Source organism: Diadema antillarum, unplaced genomic scaffold (assembly GCF_040938485.1).
Source record: "Diadema antillarum isolate AM-2024a unplaced genomic scaffold, OU_Dant_1.0 scf00000226, whole genome shotgun sequence".
NCBI classification, from domain to species: Eukaryota; Metazoa; Echinodermata; class Echinoidea; order Diadematoida; family Diadematidae; genus Diadema; species Diadema antillarum.
In genome coordinates, this window is record NW_027271115.1 from 2,821,897 (window position 1) to 2,838,296 (window position 16,400).

Sequence of the window (16,400 nt, forward strand, 5' to 3'; positions counted from 1 at the left end):
ATGACATAGAATTCAGCATTGTCAATGACGTTTTTGACAAAGCTGCTACCCTAACAGGGCGACCTCCTCTGCTTTTGAAATCTAAGGGAATCGTAAAATAAGTAAATGGACTTCACACATGGCACCGAAAGATATGAGAATGCTTGCAAAGCAATACTAATCCTCTCTTAGCATGCAAATATGGAATGTGTGAAAATTGCAACAACAAAAAAAAAATACCTTGGCAGTTTCTGGTAATGACTCTATGAACAGAAGGGCCACAGACATTGACATAGATATTTTCTGCATTCAACTGTAATTTTTATGGTGCTGATTTTCTTTTTTAAAGAAGCAAAAAATATTTTGCTTGGTTTGGCAGTGTACACTTATTAAACTGTGGCAGTCGGGAGTGGTCTTTCTGCTAAAATCTTGAGGCATAAGCCATAAAGCTATGTTTTTAAAAAGGCAAACTGTTCTGTTTTACGGCATAAACATCCTTCACAATTATCTACAATCATATCTAAATGGGCTACTCTGCTTTTGAGGTCGTATGTACCGCTGAGGAAAAGAATCTTTTGCAAAGAAATAAGTCATCAACATACTTCTGAAAGTTGCAATTGTATGGCTTACATGGAAGTCTATCCCATCTATGTAATCTCGGTTGTGTGAGAACTCACTTTTCGAATCCGACAACTCGGAACTTAGCAGTGTGGAACAAGTACTTCATAGCTTTCCATTGAATTTCTCATAATGATATCAGACATCTTTGAGCCCCCTCCCCCCCCCCCCCCCCCCCCCCCCGGAAATGTCTACATTTCTGTACTGTCTACGGAGTAGTATATAGCCACAAACTAAATTCTAATGGTGATTGGACAGTGATGGTACATTGGGTGTGATATCTGGGCACTGAAAACCTCACCCATATCTTTATGACTTTCCCACTCAGATTAAAATAAAAAGGAAAGAAAAAGAAAAACGGAGGGAAAATATTTTCTTTTATCTGAGAGAGAAACAGATACTCACGCAATTTAACTTTGTACCAAATATGCCGCTAGCTGCGTGGCTCGGCACGTGGGAGTCATTGTTGTTATGCCACTATGGGCAACTCATTTCCTCCCGGCAATACTGCACCCTGCCTACACCAAGCCCATCTTTCATTCTTATAAATAAACTTAGAATCAAATTTCACATGTAACATAACCCCTAAAAATACATACATTTGATTTCCTGACATCACTAGCAGAGGATGTTGCATGATAGGGATAAAAAAAGGGGAGAAGCCTTGATAGAATTTTTCCTTCGTGGAGAGGCGAAAAAGTATCGATGAAATTGAAGAAGACGTTTCGCGTTTTCTCATCACCTTGGCCGCAGACTGATCATAAATTGTTATGGCGTGACTGTAAGTGGTCTGGCACCCTGCCATGATGCGGGCATCCTGTCTTACAAGTCTCATGTTGGGACTCCCGCAGGAAACACGTCCCGATTGTCATCTCTCCCCACTGCCCGCCAGCCCTCCGGACAGAGAAATCCCCGACTAGGGAAGGAAAGCATCGCAAAAACGACTCTTCCACTCCAAGATAAAATATATTAACTCCTATCCTTCCTTTTATATCAAAATCACCCAAGGGTACCTATTATCCCTACTTATTTTGTTCTTCCTAGGAATTCAGTAACAGAGAAGAAAAAACAAAAAAATCAAACAGACAAGATATAAAGAGTGGGTAGGGTCCAGCTATCTTTTACTTCCTTGATGGCGATGACATAGCTGAGTCATTGGCTGTTTTTAATATGCATCATGACAACAAACTCAACGAAATCAAATTTTCATGTGATGCCCTGAAGGGGCCTAGTCCTATCCAACCGTTGAATTGACTGGTTTTGCTTTCGAACAGATGGGAGATGTCAGTCAGAGTTTCCTTCTCCACTCGTCTGATGATCTTGAAGGTGCATCCCTCTCTCATGGAAGCCTTCTGGCTTTCATGATTTTGTGTGACATTTCTTCTACATGAGGTTCAAAAGGTCAATTCCTGTTTGTTTTGCATTTCGGTCTTTTTTTTTCCCCAGCAAATAGAATTTAAGTTAAACAGCACAAATTCAGCTAATGATGAAATGGAAAATGCTTTTTCATATTATTCCTCTTGCATGCTTAAAGCATTTTCCAGTTGTTAAAACATAGAGGGTATCCATTACCAGGGAAGGGCATTACTGGACGCTCTAAACCCATGGTCCATTCAGTTGCTGGAGTGAGTTAATCAATTCTGACTAATCTCTGTACACGGATTTCAAATTCCCTGATAACCTGAGGAGGGAAACCCTAGATATGCTATCCTCTGGATTCTTATCATCAAAATGAGATATATACATGTACCTCAGTAGAACAGGTGCACTACAGCCAGTGCTGATAAGCAAAGCACCACGAAGGTTACTTTCTTTTTAAAATAGTTCTTCCTTTTACATTTCACAATCACGAGGGTTCAAATTCAAACAGGAAGTACAGTATGCGGCAGGTTATGCATTTGACTAGCTGGCAAGCTCTGAGCCATGAGACATATATATATCTATCTACAGAGAGAGATATATATAGAGAAAAGACCCAACACACAAAATCCCCAAATACTGCACAAATCAAAAGCTTAATCACCGACACTCAGTGACAAAGTTCATGGCACGTACATTGTGTGCAGTCATGCATAAACTCAAAGTCATGGTAATGGTGGTGGTGAATGAAAACATTAATGAACTGTCTAGGCAAAAGCCACAAAAGAGTAAACTGTTACATTCCATGAGCATTAGAACAATGGTCATTAGAGCCGGCATGGAAACAGACACCAATACGAATAAACATTTTGTTAAAACAAGTCTGCTTCTCAAAAAAGACAGGTGAATTCCTTCCCTACACCACGTATTAACACCACCGCAGTTGTTACAAAGTGTGACACAAGTCTCCAGACACGAAGAAAAGTAAATCCTCATCTACTCCCCGTTCTTGTTAATTCATACAGGGGATGTACGCGTGCAGTGATGATCGACTCCAACTCGAAAAGTTCACAGGTCATATATAAATGACAAAGGTTAGAGTTCAGAGGTTAAAGGTCCCAGCTGAAGAGGTGGTGCTTGATGAGCATGTCTTGAACGCTGTCTTTGAGCGACTTTTGGCTCTACGGGAAGGATGGATGCGAGAGGAGAAGAGGAAGAAGAAAATCAAAAGATGAATGGTCGTGTGAGCTAGCATAGAAGGGAATGAGCAACTCTCCATTTTAATCCGATTCCATAGCAACAACACACAAAAAAAAGACAAGCATTTGGCTTCTTCTTACTATTCCTATACTCAAGCAGAAAATAGACACACAAACTCCTTTATAATTAATCTTGAATATATAATTCTGATATGGGGGATGAAAACATATCTAGTACAAAATTCTATCCGTCAATATTTTTCAGTTTTTGATATTTTCATCCCTTCTTTTCATGTTAAATTTCATTTGGGTAATTTGGGGGTTAGGCAAAGAATCATTTTTGCATTAGAATATCTTTATCACAAAAAAGTAACTTTTTTGTCAATTAAGTAATGAATCATGAAACTAGGAGCAGTGCATCAAGGGAAAAGATCTACTTGGAAAGAAGATACTTTGATCTTAATTGGCATCTAATCTGGCAGTGCCTTGTGTATCAAGAATCAACAGCCCAAGAGTTGTGTGTGTTGTTCATGGAATCAGTCAAAACACAGAATGTTCAATCCTCTCTGCCCAATCCACACACAAAATAAATACAAAATGATGATATGAGAAAACCCAAAAGGCCCTTAAAAACTGAAAACATCCCTCAAGAACTCATTTCACACAGAAAGAGACGCAAAATGAAATTTCCCTTGAGAACTTGCTGCTTTAACAGAAGAGCCTAAAATCAAAATGTTGAGAATTAGTAAAGGAAAAAAAAAGGTTAAGTTTGAACAACAGCAGACACATGATGATTCAGTACACAAAAGATCCTGACTTCCAGGAAGAAATTTTCCTATTGAATCTCTCTGCCAAGGAATTGAGTTGCTAACTTAGAAATGCTCTTTGTGTGTTTTGCTCTTGAAAAAACTCCTGATGTGCACATGTTCCCTGGTGTCATGTTAGGAACACTCTTTATACTGTGCTTAGTTCTGGTTCTGGTTCTGGTTCTGGTTTCAACATGTTCCTTGGAGGCATTTTGTACCATGACTCTGCTAATTGCATTTTGAGGATGGAACATCTTTACATTCCCACATTCTTGAGTTTGCCAAAAGCCTCTCCCTTCATCAAAAAGAAATAAATATTTCCTCAAGAATAGATCTTTATCTTGTCCTTATCCTGACAATGAAAAATGAAACTTCTTTACATCAGGCAAAGTTCATTTGCTTTGAGTCACGGGGAACCCCACCGTTTATACTTTATCAACATTCCAATCATATCAACATTCCAATCAGTCGTGTTCATTGCTTGTGTTCTACAACATCGACCACTTTCGTTTTCATTTCATTTTACTGCTTGTCTATTTAAAACTGTGCATGCCCTCAAGGGAAATTAAACTTATCAGATGTACAGTTTAAGACAGAATATGTGAAAAGTGCTCACAGGTAGTTGAACAAAATAGCAAAGAATACAGTAGAATACAGAATACAATGAAACCCATGGGATATGATGTCAGTGTAAAGTTAGACACTCAATAGGTCCACATTAAAAAAAAAAAAAAAAAAAAGAGTTATGGACATTAATTGACCAAAGGTATAGTATATCCAATCAACCATGTAGTAAGATGGAATATCATATGTAATTACTATGAATGCACAAAATGAACATTATTCTAGTCTTAGTAAAAGAGAGGAGACTGGTCAAGGTGAAAGATGACAAAAGTTAGATACAACAGCAAAACAGCTCACACGCAGACGAATATGAAGTAAATACATATCATTAGATGCGGCAGAGTATAGCCAAGGTTCAAGATGTCAAATTTTGAAGCATGATATCCTATCAAAGCTTTGATAATATACAACTGTATTTCTGAACTGATATATTTCAATCAAAGAAATTGGAGAAAGAGCTTGAAATAGACAAAACTTTCCAAACTATCAATATTTGGACTTTTACTAGTGACTGCTATAACTTCTGTTTTTTTCTGGAGTTAAATTTCCTTCAGCACCTGTTGAACTCAGCATTCGTTTACCTTGGACAATAACTGATTGAATGCCAACCTCTAAAATCATCAATTTGTCTGGAAGAATGTGAAATAGCACAGGCATTGGTTGTATTTGGTAGTGTGATTTAGTTATGAATAAACTTCTGAGAGCAAAATTGCCTCATGACCACTTCATCTGCAAAGCTAAAAAATTAGTATGTTTCTATTCAACATGCCTTCAATTTCACAGAATTTGATGTGTTTGGCCCAAGGTATGAGTATGACAGCACAAATCTGTCCATATTTCTAGCATGTTTTGACATAAAACTGAAATTAATTTGCCATTGTTCCAGCAGATGTGAGATGTTCTTAAAATGCTCTTCTGGAGGCCTTTGTGAGACAAAAAGACAGCCTCTTATTCATTTACGATTGTACCTCACATTTTCGTTTAAAATGTGTAAAGCATTGTGAAGAGCTTTTGCAGCACTTTGGAGTACAGAAGGGACAATTTTAGCCATAAAATGTGGACAAGATGCCTGAAGCAGCATTGAAGAATGAGGCAGCCTGCATCCAATGCTATTTGCTTTGGATAAACTTTCTTTGACACTGCCATGATATAATTCCATACCGTGTAGAATGATGACACTTCTGCATTCTTTTTGTTACTGAACAACATCATGCTGGTAAATATCATGCATAATATGTTTCTATTATGCATATGCAGTCATTTATATGTGCAGCATGAACAGTGCCATGAAACTCCTTCAGAAATGTTTATTTCCGCAAGGGTATCCAGGCATTTTGACTCTGTCAAGTGTAATTGACGTTGTTGCACACAGTAAATAGCTTTGGACTGATTATGTGTTATAATGGATGCTTTTATAAAAAAAAAATAGGTTTTTACACATGCATTTCTTACCTGATTGACGATGTAGCAAGTATTAACTGGAGTGTATGCTGTTATTCAAATACCATCACCCATATTGCCACTACCGACAGATTATAGTATATCATGTTGGCATGCAAAACAAAAGAATACTGACTAAGCAAACCAAATTGATACATTTTTTCTAAATCTACTTCTCCTCTAAATACTGATTTTTTTATTTTCATGCTGGGAGCTGCAAAGAATTCTAATGGCTTTGTTGGAGTAGCCAAGCATGAGAAAGGCAGACTGTTGCCATAGTTACCTGAGGCAGATTAGGCGACCGCGACCATATCTGCAGAAAAATGAGAAAATGTTGTCACCATTCTCCCTCCGCTTTCACTCATTTCTTTTCCTTGTTAGTTTAGAGGTGGGTTTATTTTATTTTATTTTTTTTTTCGGGGGGGGGGGGGGCTTTTTTGTTATTGATGTTTTTTTTTTTCAGTTAGCATACAATACTTGTAGGTAAGATATAGCAAAAGAAAAGTTATTCTATGTATCACACGAAGGCTGATTTTCAATGGGCAGCAAACAACACACTGCACTTGTGACATACCTGGGCCCCGTTTTATCAAAAGATAAAATCGATTTTAAATTTCCCTACCACACAGTCTGCCATAGACTTAGAGTTGAAATCAACTATATAATCAATTTTAACTCTTCATAAAACAGAGCCCAGCACACATTGACAATGAATCATCTTAACTCACATCCCACTCATAAATATTGATCAAGTCGAGAATCACGATTTGTGATTTGTAAGAAGGTCCATGATCTATTCAGAAAGCTGCCACCAAAAGCTATTTTGTTCTGTGTTTGCTATGACAAATACTTTCACTTGAAATGTCGTATCCTTTTTTTTTTTTTCTGAATCATCTCTTCTAATAAGAAGAGCAAAGTAAGAATGGCAGTTGTTGACAGATGAGTATATAACAAATGAAATTGTGCAAATGTACTGTGTAGATATGTGATACAGAAGAGTACTGTTGAAGCCTGTATACTGATGGACCAGGTACCCATCCCACCCTTCAACTTCAGTAAAATAGCAAAAACATTGTTTTGAAAATTGCTGTGGTACAAGAGCAATAAAAAATTAATGACAAAATGAATAGGAAAAATAGAGAACATTTGATGGAAAACAGACATATATTAAAGAAAAAGACCAAAATCAAACATGTACATAAATCTGATGTTGAAGCTGCTGAGCACCTCTGATTGGCCAGTGTAGATCATGTGACCGTAGTATCAGTCCAGGTAAAAGTCTTTATCAGCTGTTTAGTGTGAATGTTCAAAATTTCAAATTTTCTTTGAAATAACAATTTCCTTCAAAAATCCTATTTACCAATCAGATATTTCATATGGGACACACAAAATTTGTCATTAAAGTTCTTACAGTAACATAAAAAGCATAATTATCATGGCAATTACCCTCTGAGGACAATTACGTCCTGGGATGTTTACATAAAATATGGTACAAATATCAACTTACAAGATATTAATGACAGAGGACTAGAGCATTTACAGGGAAAAACAGCAAAAGAGCCTATTCAGGCAAGAATTCTACACAAAAGAATTGACTGTACTTGATTTTGCTTAGAAAGGGCAAACTGACTAAATTTAAACAAGCAAGCTATTGCAAGAGGCCAAAGAGTTTCTTGCAGTCATGGATTTCATATAAAAATGCAAGAAAAATGGCAGGTCTTTGATTATACAGGACAAGCATCAAGAATTTCCCAGAATATTAGTATTGGCTGAGAAGGGCTTCAGCTAGTGTACCTGATTTTGATCGCATACTTGACATTTCTTATTCCCTTTGTCAAAGCACCTCAGCATATGAAAACCCTCATTAATATAACAAGAATTGTATCAACAAAATAAACTAAAAAGACTAAAGAGATTATACCCAAATTCTATGAGAATTGCTCTTGGTAGCAAAAAAACAAAAAAATAAATAAAATAAATAAAAAATACAAAAGCCAAATTTAACTTATTGTTATAATTGACCATTAACAGCTGCCAGATTTCTGTTACAGAAAGCAAAGGGTACCTAACATTAGTGTACCCATCAGCAACTACGAATGATTTGAAGAGGCAGGATTTCAAAGAGTTAAGCTATGGGTTTACTCCATGTCTTGAACAAAATGGGCACCAGATTCCTTCTGTCAAGGTATTTTTCATTATTTGAAAAATGTCCAGAGAACACCTTTATATACATCTTGGGACAATACATCAACACAACGACAAGTACAACACATATATGGAAAGACCAGAAGATCATAAAGGAGAAAGAGGTCAAAGGTTAAGGGTTATAGCCCTCATTGGCATTCCATCCTTTCTTCCATAAAAATATGACCTGTCAGAATATCTGTTTTGCTGCAATAAGGTCACAATTTTGAAGCCTAACAACAAGATTCCCTGCAGGAGAAAGTACTGCTGTCCCCAAACAATTGATCTTTTTTTGAAGTCTCACTGAAGAGGAGCTTGAAACCAATGTTTGAATTATTATGGTCAGAAGAATAACTAAAAATCCTAAAAGGCATCATTTTCTTCCACAAAGTTTATCAGCATTTAGTATCAAAAACTTCAAAGGGAATGAAAAGGAAGAGGTGAAGGGCTTCTGGCATTTCAAGGATGTCAGGATATTTTCTTCATAGTTGTCATTGCCTCAGTAGATGTATGGATCAGTACATGACGAGAAATTTGGGTTGTGTCAAAACAGTAATCTGTAAGTGCTACAGTACTTTCTTCACATGACCATCTTACGCTTTTCTTGAAATCCTGGAGGAGAACCAAGCTTGTGTGCAGATCAGACTATTAAACATATAATTCTCTCTATTCCCCTGTGTGTTTTGCAAATGAGGGCTAGGATCCTTGCTGGTTACTGACAAGTTGCCTGAGAGAAATGCCACCAAAAAAGAGCAAGAGCAATAGAAAAATACCCACAGGGCACTGTCCAGTTAGGACAGGTTGTGTACTTACGTCCTTCTTCAAGGGAAGCTCCCAGTCCTGTGAGAGGCTGAAGGCAAACTTGGAGAGGATTCTCAGCTCACACTTGATCTGCACCCAGCCGGGGCTGCGCAGGAAGGACCATGGGTGGTACCACTTCTCAACCACGCTGTCACAAGAGCACAGCGTCTCCAGCCATAGGTGGAGGACTTGCTCACTGTGGGTGTGGGGGGGGGGGGGGGGGGAGAGCAGAGGAGTGGAGGAGGAGGAGTGGAGGAGGAGGGGAGGAGGAGGGAGAGGGGAGGAGGAAGAGGATGAAGAGGGGGAGGAGGAGGAGGAGGAGAAGGAGGAGGATGAAGAGGAGGAGAAGGAAGAGGAGGGGAGGAGGAGGAGGAGGAGGAGGAGGAGGGAGGAGGAAGAGGAGAAGGGGAGGGGAAGAGGAGGGGAGGGGAAGAGGAGGGGAGGGGAAGAGGAGGGGAGGGGAAGAGGAGGGGAGGAGGAGGAAGAGGGAGGAGGGAGAGGAGGGAGGAGGAAGGGAGGAGAAGGAGGAGGATGGGAGGAGAAGGGAAAGAGGGAGAGGCAAAGGAAGAAGGAGGAGAAGAAAAGTAGGAATAAGAAGAGGAGGCAGTGGTGGAGGAAGAGGAGAAGGAGGAGGGGCAAGTGGGGAAATAGAAATGATTGGGACGTAGAGAGGAGAAGGAAGAAGAGGGAGAATAAATAATAGGAGGAAGAGGAGGAGAAGGAGAAAGAAGAGAAGGGGAAGGAAGAGGTTCGGAAGAAGAGAGGTAGGGAGTGGTATGGTAGAGAAGAAGCAAGAAGCATGGAGAAGGAAAGGAAGAAATAAAAAGTGTGGTGAAAGAGAGAGTGTGTAAAAGATCGTAAATGAGAGAGTGGGGAGAGATGGTGTAAAGGAAAGAAAAGAGGAAGGGGAAGAAGGGAAGGAAAGGGGAAGCGGAAGAAGAAGAGGAGAAGAGGGGTTAGGAAGAGGCAAGACAGGAAAATAGTTAAGATCGGTAGAGGAGAATGAAGAAAGATGGTGATGAGGAAGAGAGGGGGAGGGAGGGGAGAGAGTAAAGGTGAGAGGGAGAGTCATGAACAAGAAGAGAGAGCAAGGGGAGAGGAAGGGATATGGAGAGAAGGAAAACAAAAATAGGGAATAGAAAAGAAAGAGGAAAAAAGGTTTAGTTTACCTGTTCATCCACATGATCGGGCATACATCCAAAGATTTCAGAGCAGATGTACATCCAGCCAGGGATTTGACTACCAACTCTTTCATCTTTCAGTTGCATAAAGACTCAAATTCCCAAATCATCCCTTTTCCCATACAAGGATTGCATTCATCATGTCTAGGTGTTATTGTTTATGGGCTTAATGACATATTTTCACTCCTGCTTTAACAGAGTATCACGACAGGAATCCTGCCATTGTGGCAATATATCATTACTAGAAAATGAAGATTAAACTATTTTCCCCCTTTTCATTCAATAAACTTAGCACTACCAGAGCACCAAAGATTTCTCAACTACACATTCAAGAACATAATTTGTTCACATTTTTAATAACAATGCTTCCTCTCACCTTTAAGCTAAAACAGCCTCACAGTATCCAAGGGCACTACAGTAACTTTGGACGGTACGCTAACTGATTTACTGTCATCAATTAAATCCTAATTTCCTCACCACCTATCTGATTTTACACAATGTTCATCTCACTCTTGTGTTGTTGGCCGTAACTTTTTGATAAATGTCCTAACGACAAATACTCACTTGAGTCCCAGACAGGCCAATGACCGGAACTTGACGTCCATCTGGGCATGGGCAAGGTCATGGGTCAGGTTCACGGCCTGGACTGACCGGTAGAGCAACTCCTCTGGGGTCAACACCTTTCCGTCCTCATCCAACCTGCAGAGGCAGAAGGCAACAAGTACAAATTTTGAGCAAACTTGGATTGAGACAGCACTGCTACTATGCAAATAACAATAAAAAAAATTGTAGCACCTGTGTTGCTATAGACATGAGTAAACTCAGTAAAGTCCCCAATTTGTGAGTGTTATTGCGGAACTGTAATAGCCTTTTATTTGAGAGGAACTCCTTCGTTCACGTAAAAAGATCAGAAACAAAATAAAAATATATATAAATATGGAAAACAGAGTCTAAAGGAATCCTTCGCATAGTTGATCTGCCAAATTAGCACAAAAAAAGAATACAATTTATGTGGTGATTCAACTTTGAACTCACCACTCTTGTATTACGGCTGAATGCTCTACATGCAATCTATATACTGCACAAACACATAACAAAGGTGAAGTATTGTATATGACACACAAGAAATCTCTGTGGTAATTACAATTTTTAATGTGAACAACCTTGCTTGGAGTCAGATTATCATCTCATTGCCTGTAAAACACATCCCAGCATTATGTTTACGTACCTGTATGTCTTACATAGCACCAATCTGGAGTACACAGATTCAAAGTCCCTCTCAACCTCCTTGGCACTCGCCTGGGCAGGGAGAACAATCAGAATGTGTTTGGGAATGGTGGGTTGTGTCTACACAGAAGAGGCCTTGAAGAACGTCTCAAGTAAACAGACACATTGTCACGACTTAACAAAGATGGGTTTAAATAAAATCCATGGTTTAGAGTCAGTCCATGAACTAAAACAAATGCAAAATAAGCATACCCTTCACATGCACGTATCAACACATTTACTTTTGGATATGTTGTCTGTTTGCATATGCAACGATCTGTCACGCACATCTACGCAGATGCAAATTTGCCTAATCCATGGCAGAAATCCAAACTACCTTTGTGAATTTAGGCAATTAAGGCTCATGTGGTAGACCAGAAAATGACTGTAAAAATAACTGCTAGTGAACTAACAATGTACAAACACAGATATAATACAGATGATCATTAAGTAAGGGACAACCCCTACATTGCATAACGGAGGTTTAGGAATGACACTGTTACGTGTAAAGTAAATCTCATTATTGACCAAAATCAGTCGTTTCAGCAATGTCACTCCTGACAATCACAAGTGTCTAGTGTTGTTATATGGTGCAGATATAATAAGAGCAGCCATAAACACATGTAGATGTGTCATAATGTAGACATGTTTTGCACTGATTTCAGCAAAGTTGTTTAAAAAAAAAAATGGTTTCATACATATGTCAGTGACATATAACAAAATGTATAAAAAGCAGTCACAGTTCAAACCTCTTGATACTATGCCCATTATTAATCCCACTGGAGACAAGTATGCTCTAGGCAGGTGCCTATGGGAAATGTGTGTTACAACAAAATTAGCTTGTCCTCAACAGGGTTCTAAGTATGGAGTCCTTGCCTGAATACCCATTACAGCAACCAGGGGAAAGAGTTTTTGCAATTTCCTGCTGTGATTCCTACAAATCCTACTCATTCTTGAACTCACTTGTGGATTCACCCTTTCACCATTAAGGCTTAACTTTCACAGAAATGGTTCTTCTCTTTAAACCCTATCTGTGCCACAGACTTGGGGCAGTGTGGACAATACTATGGACTTTTCTGCGTCAATCAGTACTCACAGGAACACGCACAATCCGGGGGTAAATAAGGATCATGAAATTGAGAAGCAGCATTTCATAAATGAACTTGACAAGAACTTTTTGATTATGAATTGACTTGATTGGCACAATCAGCGTTCAGAAAGAAGAAAAGAAATACACCTCAAACACCCTTTCGAGGCAGAGGCATTAAAATAATAGAAAGTGAAGCTAGGGGGCACTGAATATAATGTAGAAGATATAAGAACATGGATGCTCCATCCATGGCAGAGGTGAAGTCCATAGAGTGGTATAACAAAGAGGCTTGCTTTATTAGCCTCACTGTCCATCAATGGGCCTCTCCTCATCACAGCTACATTGTAGTATGCTAAATTCTTGGAGAATTCTCAAAATCTATTCTGGGAAACAGCAGCTAAATACAGCCCTTCATCTTTGTCACCCTCATCCCCAAATGCATCAGTGTCCTTAAGACACTCTTTGAATGTCCCAATGCATTTTTTTCAAGAACAATAATGTTATGCAACCCCATTCAAACTCCTCAATCAATCTATTTCAAACACTCAGTGGTATCTTACATAATTTGTCCTCTCTCTGAAACCGTGTTACGCAATCATAATACACGGTTCAACATTTGTATGTTCGTTAAGTTAAAATGTAAGACCTTTGCAGGCTTCCACAAACAGGGATGGTAGCTACTGTTCTGGTAAACAGAAAGTCCTGCTCTGCCAAACTGTGTTGTATTTTTTTTTCCTTCTTCTTTTTCTTCTTTGAAAGGGCTTAGCATGATAATGTAAGAATAAAACTGTCTTGGCAAAGGAACGTTTTGTAATCGCGATGACTAATCCACTGAAGAGAAAGTGATATTGATTGAGGTGATGGTAAATAGAATTGGCGGCAGGGGGGGGGGTGGCACGGGTCCAGGAAATCAACAGATCAATGCCCACAGGGCTCAAGGGCATAGCATGGGTGGACACGTGACCCAAAATCCACATCACTTCCATCATGCGACAAGAGGGTGGGTGGTTTTTGACCACTTTTTTTTCTGTCATCCCCCCTACTTTAATTGTCCACTAACCCATAATTTGGAGGACATCACAGTTTTGATCTGAACTCATGAGCGGACTTTTGCCAATTTTGGTATTGAAATTGCACTGCCTATCTAATCACTGGATCTCTTCTACAATTATATATAGGTTCAGTATTCCTAGATGGGAGACAGAGCCGGTAAGGTCTTATCCGTAACTGTTAATCATGTGATATCGTGATAAGCTCTTTTTTTTTTCTTTTTTTTTTTTTTGTTATGCTACATTTACATCATTTACACCATCCCCCCCCCCCCCCCCTCATGTTCATCCTATTTCCTCCATGTGGCCTGAAACATGATTGCTGTGGCCATCGGGAACACGGTGTATATGAAACATTAGAGAGGCCATGTGACATGTAGTGCATGAAATTAAATCTGCAGTGTCCTTCATCAATTCTGGTTAGACAACTTAAAATAAGAATGAAAGCAGGAAGCTACTAAAGTAAACTTTTCACATACAACCACAAAATGATGCAAAATTTTGATTTTGCCTGAAAGCCCACTGATCCATTAAAGAGCTGTTGCCACTGATGAATGCCACATTGATCACTCACACATTCTCACAACTCTTCAGGACCACTACCACAGGTTGCGCTGAGTCTAAAACCATCCATCCACTCTTTACATAGGTTGCTATTAAAAGTGTATTGTCACTGTGATGTAGTACCTTGAAATGTATGTCTGATTGTACTCGCAGAGTTGCCTACACAAGTCTGCTCAAAATTTGTGCAAACACACTCTGATTGTAATCATGTACTGCTGATAATTTGTATGTACAGATAAGTAGTTTATAAACTCTGGCAGAAACCAAGGGATGCACAAATGTGGATAGTCATCCCAAACCTTATTTCACATGCAACATTACAATCAACAAAAATCAAACAGAGTGGGAAATCCACTGCAACTATGTATCAACTCGTTGAAGATTAGTCCCGATTGATACTGTAAAATGAGGAATATTCACATGCATTTTAATTTCACAAATTTTGCAAAAGCCAAGAATCTGGAAATCAAAATGCATGTGAAAGTTCTTGTCTACACTATATGTACTGAATGTTTGAGGCAACTCATGAAAATGTCATGCTGCGAAAAAGGCCGTCGCCCACAATTCGTGAAAATTTCATGCTGCGAAAATATCATGTTTTACGGTATACTCGGGCAAATGTCTATGGGACATGCATGTTGTAGTAAAATCAGCCCGTCCTCAACAGGTTAACATTATCAATGCTTACAGGAACATATGGTGTACATGAAGTACAGTACAATGTACATTTTCACACTTATATTTATTATGCATGTATGCTATGTTACCACACTCAGATGACAAATTTCTGATATGATGCTTTCAATTTTTGTATGATAAAAGAAATGTATGGGTTTGAAGCTGAAATAGTGATTTTCAAGGACACTTCATGCTTCAAGCCATCTGCTCCCTTGTCAATCAGCAGACATCTTTAAGGCCATGTTAAGCAAGAAAAAAAAAAAACATGTGGCCATTCAATCGATTAAAATCAAGGTGGTTAAACATAGTGAAAGTAAAAACACAATAAAGAGTCCTTTCCAAAGAGCGAAGAGCGTCAAAAGTCTGTTTTCAAATCAACCAGAAGCAAATAAGATAACAATAGTCCGCTGTTCTCTTTGTCTCTGTCCCTTTCAATCTTCTTCTCTCTTTTACTTTTTAAATTTGACCTCAAAAACAATGAAAATAAGGCCACCTTCTTTATCATAATTGTCCTTTTTTCTGAGCTGTGGCCTTAAGCAGAATTAAGAGTTACTTAAATAGTCGATCACCATCCTCTCAAATACAAAGATCTGTTAACCTTGCACGAATCAATTCTATGGGACGGAAGAAGTAAACACCTTTTTGTTTTCCAAGCCAGGGGGGCTTGATGGCTGGTACTTGCTGATCACATGTTTGAAGCATGGCCAGCTAAGTAGCCAGTTGGTCTACCAAGTACACCCGGCAGTGTTTCGTTCTTTCAGAGGCTTTGTTATTACTGTCCAGCCTCTAGCTCTTCTTTCTTTTTTCTCATCATGTATTTTTTATTTCTTTTCTTTTGCTTCTTTTCATTTGGGGGGAGGGGGGGGTGGTAGAGGGGAAAGGGGAGGAGAAAGGGGGCCTGCCTACATTATAGAGTGTATTTACAGCTCCCTACCTTCTCCTTCAATACGCACAATGAGCACAATGGTTGGAACAATAAGGAATGAGCTAGCACAGGAGAGCGGGGAATCAATATTAAGCTGAGGGGGGGGGGGGGGGGACACCAGCATGTAGGGATGGGGAGGGGGGAGGAGCACTGGTGGGGATGGGGAAGAGGCGAGAGGGTGACTCATAGTCACGTTTTTAGCTCATGTCACATTCTAGGACACATACTGATGGCAGCAGTGATGGTAAGGGGTGGGGGTGGGGAGGAGTTAGGGGAGAGGAGATGGAGTTACAGGTACTCCCAAGATGAATTCTCATGGACAGATAATCAATACACACACAGTGGCAAGAGTCAACAAACTTTTTGGAGTGGTTACAATGGAGTTGTCAAACCGATATTACACAAATTTTGACTGCATGCATCACACATTTCCACAGAGCGCAAGGGACAGAAATACTGTCACAGAGAATAAATTCATGTCACTTCTCAACTTTACTACATCAACTCAGAAAACACAACAATTTTCATGGTCTTGATTTGACCTTTGAAGCATTCCTGCAGACTTGAATCTGATTTACAAAATGAAAATGCATATCCATACGTACAATGTATGTTACAAATACAAAATATCATGTAC

At 39.2% G+C, this 16,400-nt stretch overlaps 1 protein-coding gene across 1 annotated transcript in view; it reads right to left on the reverse strand.

Annotated features, from left to right (window-relative positions):
* Positions 1 to 784: 784 nt before the first annotated feature.
* The window catches only part of LOC139724744 (small G protein signaling modulator 3 homolog), a 103,889-nt gene continuing 88,273 nt past the window's right edge, over positions 785 to 16,400 (reverse strand). Inside the window, exons 18-22 of the mRNA XM_071635867.1 lie at positions 11,420 to 11,490; positions 10,756 to 10,890; positions 9,023 to 9,206; positions 6,309 to 6,338; positions 785 to 3,137 (exon numbers count right to left, since the gene is read on the reverse strand). Coding sequence (XP_071491968.1) covers positions 3,066 to 3,137; positions 6,309 to 6,338; positions 9,023 to 9,206; positions 10,756 to 10,890; positions 11,420 to 11,490 — 492 coding nt within the window. The 3' untranslated portion in view covers positions 785 to 3,065. The remainder of the gene's footprint in view (positions 3,138 to 6,308; positions 6,339 to 9,022; positions 9,207 to 10,755; positions 10,891 to 11,419; positions 11,491 to 16,400) is intronic.